This window comes from Larus michahellis, chromosome 14, assembly GCF_964199755.1.
Source record: "Larus michahellis chromosome 14, bLarMic1.1, whole genome shotgun sequence".
In the NCBI taxonomy this organism is placed as follows: Eukaryota; Metazoa; Chordata; class Aves; order Charadriiformes; family Laridae; genus Larus; species Larus michahellis.
The window spans coordinates 3283974-3290548 of record NC_133909.1 but is presented as its reverse complement, the minus strand read 5'-3'; the positions used below and the strand labels follow the sequence as shown (position 1 = coordinate 3290548).

General features: G+C 47.9%; 1 protein-coding gene across 2 annotated transcripts in view; it reads left to right on the top strand.

The window, feature by feature from the left end:
* The window catches only part of STX8 (syntaxin 8), a 117378-nt gene continuing 110803 nt past the window's right edge, over nucleotides 1–6575 (top strand). For both annotated transcript variants that reach the window (XM_074607371.1, XM_074607372.1), the window contains exons 1-4: nucleotides 1–108; nucleotides 574–673; nucleotides 4192–4286; nucleotides 6105–6215. In XM_074607371.1, coding sequence (XP_074463472.1) covers nucleotides 92–108; nucleotides 574–673; nucleotides 4192–4286; nucleotides 6105–6215 — 323 coding nt within the window. In that variant the 5' untranslated portion in view covers nucleotides 1–91. The remainder of the gene's footprint in view (nucleotides 109–573; nucleotides 674–4191; nucleotides 4287–6104; nucleotides 6216–6575) is intronic.

Below are 6575 nucleotides of genomic sequence, written 5' to 3'. Positions count from 1 at the left end.
CCTGCGCACGGCGGGGTTTGGCCCTCGGCGGCCGCCGTCGTCAGTTGACCCGAGCCGGAAGCGCGGGGCTCTTCCGGGCGGCGGCGGCGCGATGGCTCCGGACCCCTGGTGAGCACCGGGCAGGGACGGCTTCGCCCGCGGTGCCAGCGGCCCCCAACCCCGCCGCGGGGCTCCTGGGACCCGTTCACCAGCGCTGGGCCGCCCGCGGGCGCTGCCGGCTGGCCCCGAGCCCCCCCGTGGCCGGTAGCCCGCGGGCCCGCCGCTGACAGGGCCCGGGGCCGGGGCTGGGGCTGGGGCTGGGCCTGGGCCAGCCGCGCTCCGCGGTGGCCTGTGCAGGGCCAGGCCTGGCTGTGCGCGCTGCCGGCCCTTCCTCCGCCCCGCTTGGCTTGGGGGGGGTCCCCTTCTCTACACAGCGCTTTTTCCCCCCTAAAAAAAGCTAATTTTCGGTAAATGTCAAAAGCGCTGCTGGGTTTTGGGCGCGCTGTGATGAGACAGTGGGGGTGTCCCGGCAGAGCCAGGCCCCAGGGGCGGGAGGGCGATGCGGGGGGCTCAGCTGCACCCTCTCCTCCCCAGGCTCCCGCTCTACGACGCCGCTTGCCAGGTGGCCCAGGAGGTGGCTGAGAAGATCCAGGAGCGCAACCGGTACCAGAGGAACGGGGAGAGTTCAGCCAAGGTACGGCTCCGCCAGCGGCGCTGCGGGCTGTCAACGCGGGTATTTTTAGCCACATGTCGCTTTTAACCGACCTAAATGCTGGTTAGGCATTAAATTTGCAGGAGTCAGATGTGTCTCGGAAGCTCTAAGTCCTGAATTTCCTGCCTTTCTGGGAGCGCTCGCCAAGTGACACGGTCCAGAGCCCTGCGGGGAAGGGGGTGACGCTCCCGCGTCTGCCTGAGCCCGGGGACCCGGCCGTGCCACTGCATCGCAGCTGCCAGCCAGGAGCCTGCACGTTAAAAGCTACGTTTAATGGCAGGAACCTAATATTAGTAGTATATTCGTTAAGATTTCTGTGGAAAAAAACAAGAATACAATTTCTAAATTAACAGTAGCTTTTCAGTGTCACAAAAATAATCTTAAATTTAACTGTAATGAATCTTTCATGCATGCAATAACGCTGGCTTTACAAAAAGAGGAAAGGAGAAGCCGTGGGAGTGCTGGGTGCGCCCTGGTGACTGCTCAGGGCTGTCGCTGCCAGGAACGGAACTGCGTTGAGAGATCCTCGGTCTGAGAGATGTTGGGCGGCGCGTCAGGCTCTGTGTCCTCCACTCTGTGTAAATATTGAATAGATATTTTTTCCCCGCGAGACTGGCATGCTTCCTTTCTCTAGTGGCTGTAGATCAGATGAAATATGAATTTTGCGGCCTCTTTTAGCTACGTTTCTAACAAAATGTAAAACCAGACTTAAATATGGATGAGAAGCAGAAGTTAGAAGTTACCCAGGAATATTACGTTCTCTGCCTTTTCGCACTTCCTGGTTAAAAAATAAAATAAAATAAAAAGGTTCTCAGGAGGCTGCTTTCTTTAGAACTAAAAGCCTTGCCCTTTCCTTCAAGAAGCGGAGGAGCCTGTTTGATTGCACACCCTGGGGATCGCGCCATTAACGTCTTCCTTGACTGCGTTAAGATGAAAATGTGTGCAAGCCCTTGAGTTAGTCTTTTATAATAATTTGCATAATTAAAACCCCGCCGATTTATTTTGCAGACTCTGCCCCTCTTTTATAGCAGGGTTGTAAGGTGATGTGGGATCACAGAATCTTCTTTGCCGGTCCCTTTGCTGATAGCTTTTAAAATCCAATGTCATTTTTGAAATGTTTCCTTTGAAGAAGTGTCGAAGAAAACTGTGTAGGCTTTGTACAATAATCGGTGCTTTTTAATGAGTGACTCCGATTTGGCATGAATTGAAAAGAGGTTTCAGAAGGCCCAAGTAAGTGGGATTCGAGAGAAATCTGCTCTCTAGCTGGAGAATTGAGAGGAGTGTTCAGAAGTGGTGATTAAACTCCCTGTTTTCAAGACGATGAAGTATTAGAAACTGTGCAGATACATACTTAAGCAATAGAAGACTAATAAAAAGATTGCTGCTTAATCCATCTGTGTTTATAGAGGACAAAGGTCTCTATTGGCATCGTTGCGATCTGTGACGTGTTCCAAAAAACCCCAACAAAACGTTGTGTTGGGGTTGTTTGAAGCCTTTCTTGTACAGTAACTCTCCTAGGTTGTGTTTTGTGGAAACATTCCATGGTTGACTTATTTGTTCATAAAATCATTTGTTCCATGCCCTGAGTTTTCCAAGCGCAGTTTCCCTTTAATCCATTAACAGTTAAAGACGAATATTTGGCAGTATTTGATTCTACTATAAACAAGTTTCCAACAATGAGAGAGTTGTTTTCATAACAGAAACGCATGTTGAGAAATCCGCGGCTGAGCAGTCATACATTCTGTGACTCCTCAACGTTTTAACAGAGGAAAAGTCTTTGTACAATATTTGCCTGGTAGGGAGAATGTAAACAAGTTTTTGTTTTTATAGCGTTTTGCCATTAGTGTGGCTAAAAAAACTTACTGCTTATTGCTGAGCAAAAAATAGAGCATAACATTTAAAACGGGGGAAAAACCAAAACAACCCAACGCTGTAGGGAAAGATTTCAAGGCAGCACTTACCATCTGTGAGCTCTGCGCTATTGAGCTGATCTTCAGACTTCATGGGTTTCTTTTTTTCTTTAATAGAAGTGAAACCTTTTGTTAGAGCCTTGCAATTTGTGGCCAGAGTAGCAGAGGGGAAGGCTGTATGGTAGATGACTTTTTTGGACATGTGGACCTTTACGTTACTTCGCTGTTCTGGGCCGATTGAACAGAGCGTTCTCCACCTGGATATCAGCGCAGGAAATGTCCATGTGAAATGAAAAGACCTTTTATTGCCTAAGTGCAGATCTAGAGGGTATGCAGTGGGTTGACCTTTCCTAAAAACATTTATACCCCATCGTGGCTTTGGAAATACCGCCTTAGTTTTGGCAGCTTTGGGTCCGAAGGTGGATTTTGCAGCTCTCCACTCTGGCTGCATACCCTCAAGACTGCCTCAGCGTGGCTGCACCCGCTTTCTGTCCTCTTTGGTAGTGCTGGAGAACAAGTCTCGCTGAGTCAGAGAGATTTAAACTTCTGATGCTGTCAGGTGGTATTTTGGGGAGCTCCCGCTCCATCCCCGTGCAGATCCCAAGTGCAGTTGAGCTCCAGGCAGGATCCTTGCAGCACGGCGACCGTTCAGTGAGAATTCGGTGTCTGGCTGCTGCCTCTGTGCCTTCAGGAACGAGAGTCAAAGGAAATCCTTCTTCCCCGTTACCGGTTCATCACTCAGTCACATAAAGTCTTAATTAGGATGACTTGCATAGGTAATTGCAGTTACAGTGTTTTTTCCTGCCATGTTCTACGTAACTGGAATTAAAAGAAATAACATTTAAGGAGGAAAAACGCAGAGGATAATGTCAGCGGAACTTGGGAAGGGGTGGGGGAGAGTGGAAGAGGATTCCCGCAAACCTCGGGCTTGTGTGCAGCGGGGGAGGACGTGAGCGACTTAACTATGTTTTTAGTAAGAACAGACATGTCTGAACTTTGGGCAGGTCAGTTGTGAGAAAGGGTGGGGAGTCGTAGGTGCTGCTGAGAAGGGAAATGCAGGAAATCGGAGTTTCTTTGGGATCTTTAGTTTAAAGCCTGGAGGAGTTCAGTGGAGGCGATGTCTGAACCTGTAGCAAGCTTTCCTCTAATCCCGGGAGCTGGGAAAGGAACCCGGTGGCAGAAGAAGCTGAGGCCTCTGTTTGTATTAAAGATCAGAGGAAAGAACTGGAAAACTAACTGGAAAATCTTAAAATGTGCTGGAATATTTTGCCCATATAAAGGAGCGTGTTTATAGTGACTTGAAAGAAAGCTGTCCATATTAAACAGCGTTAATGCATTAAAATTGTGTTTGCGAAACTAGCACTATTTATCTCCTTATTTTGTAAGCAGTCCAGACCAGTTAACTGTATGGTTCCCGTGGTGGCTCTTGAGTCACGCTTTCTTGGTTTAGAATGGAGCCCTTCAAACCAGTCCAGCTGAAGTTAAGTATCTTGTCACCTGCATGTAATTGTGTTACATTTTTTGCAAATAGAACTCAGACTGAGGGGGGGTGTGTGGAAAAATAAAAAAAATATCTCTCTTCCCTTTCAGCTCAATGTGATTATCAGATCGTCGTTGCAGAATCTCAGCGAGAAGATCGATCAGCTGAGGGACTTACTGCTTCGGGCTGTATCAACACACCAGATGTATCTGTGTAAACATCAGCTCACCCACCTTTCTGTACTGGGGGAGAGAGTGGAAAAATACGCTATCATTGCAACGCTACGCATTAAGGTTTTTCCATCATTCTATTTTTAGAAGACTTTGTCGTTACAACTTTGTCTGTGCTGCTGTTTAATATTTTCATTGCAGCCAGAGTACAGGAAGAGTTGGGAGCCTTGGGTATAGTGGGCATGAGATTGGCTTTGGTTACGTTTGTGTCGCAGAAAAGCTTAATGAGATGGTCTGAATAATCTCAGAGCTGCCATCGTCTTGCCTGCGTGCTGTTTTGCGAGCTAAGATCATTCATTGAGCAGAAAAGTCGTTAATCTGCGATTTTCTCTCGGCTCAGTCGCTGGCTGCAGGAGTGCCGGTGCTTGCAGAAGGGAAGGGTGAAGGGTTCAGGATGTGGGCAGGGATGTGGCAGCCCTGACTTGGACTGACCTATGGAGCGCTGGAACTGCATCTTCAGAACGATGTCAAAACACTTGAAAATACGCCTTAGAAAGAAATCACAAGTTTTCTTCTGGGAGCATAACCCTGTGGTCTGGCTTGGATTTGCTGCTCTTTCCGTATGCTGGGATAGTCACGCTTAAGGAGTCAAGTGTGTCTGTCTCCTGAAGATATCCATCAGCAATTTAATGAATCAATGTTTAATTTCAAGCTTAGTATAGCAGAAGTCCCTTTTAAGCACGGGCCCCCTGAGTGCCGTGCGGATGGCCAGGGGTAAAACTTTCCTGTCCAGTGAGTGCTTGAGAGAGATGAATCCCATCCCTGGAGGGGTTCAAGGCCAGGCTGGACGGGGCTTGGAGCAACCTGGGCTGGTGGGAGGTGTCCCTGCCCAGGGCAGGGGGTGGCACTGGGTGGGCTTTAAGGTCCCTTCCAAGCCAAACCGCTCTATGATTCTATGAATGCTACTGCTGTGGCAGAAAACACACAAATAACTTCAGCTGTTGCATAACCTACTGAACAGTACTCGGGAGAGAGTTAGTAGTCCTTCAAATTGTCACTAAGATTAATTAAAAAAAGGCAAGCACATGTTCCCTGCCGAAGCCGCAGCACTTCGGGGCATCTTGTCTTTCAGAGATAACGATGGGAATTGTTGTCCTGCTGCATCGGTGGCTGTTGGGGTGTTCTGCTGATGAATTGCAAATGGAAACAGATGCTCCAAGTAAATTTTTGGTTGTTCGCTGACGCTTGTCTGGGAGTGACTCACCTTGTCGGTGTTACGAGCCTCCAGTGAAATAAGCTGTGAACGACCCTGCTGATTTCAAAAGCTTGATTCTGTTTGGGCCTGCCCCGTTTATATCATAACAGGATAAATTGGAGCTCTTTTAAGAAAAGTCATCCTTCCCTGAACTTAACCCCTGCAGTACTGTTAGGTATTGTCAGTGTCGCAGAAGAGATCAACTGCGTCGGACTTCTGAGCAATACATGAAAGAAGAATGACTTTGGAGGGGGAAATACTATTCTTAATAGTTATGCTAATTTGGCAGCAAATAGCCTTCCGGTTCTCTTATTACTTTGAGATGATGACCTGAAGATTGCCCTGTGGTCACTGTATGAAGCTTTTTCTTTGAGCTACGTAAACTTCAGAAGCGCATTTAGAATAACTGTAGATTTCATTCAGAAAAACGTGACCTATCCTTCTCTTAGATGTTACAGAGTGAAAACAGTTCCTCTAATTAATTTTGATGATCAGGAGGTCTGATTCGTTTTAAGAATGCATAGCAGGTATAATTTTATATAATAAAATTAAAGTTTTGCAGTGCTTTTAAGTTTGGTCCTTAACCAAGTATCATCAGCACACAGCTGGAGGGAGACAGGAGGCAGAATCTGGTGGACGACCTTCTCACACGGCAGAAACAACTTCAGGCGTCTTACAAGAATGAAGGCCCAGAACCAGACGTGATAAGGTACGGCATTGTCACCTCAAATGAACAGTGTGATTTGTGCTCTGAATGTGCCTGAAGATAACGTTGAATGCATCCATTGAACTCATTTACCTCTATGTGTAGCAAACTGTGGTTTCCTCTGCTTAGAAATCATGTGGGTTTTTTCGTGACAGTGTCATATACGCCTACAAAGCTGGGGGGGACGAGGGAAGGGGGAGCTGCTTGCAAGAAGTAATACCAAGTGATCTAGCAGGGTCAGCCACGACGTCGGGCTGATGGCTGCCACCGTGCGAGCTCTACGTGACTTGGTGGAAAGAGAGCTGTCAGGATGAGGCTTACGCTTCAAACAGTCCCCAGCGATCACGTTGTGCAGCAGTCAGC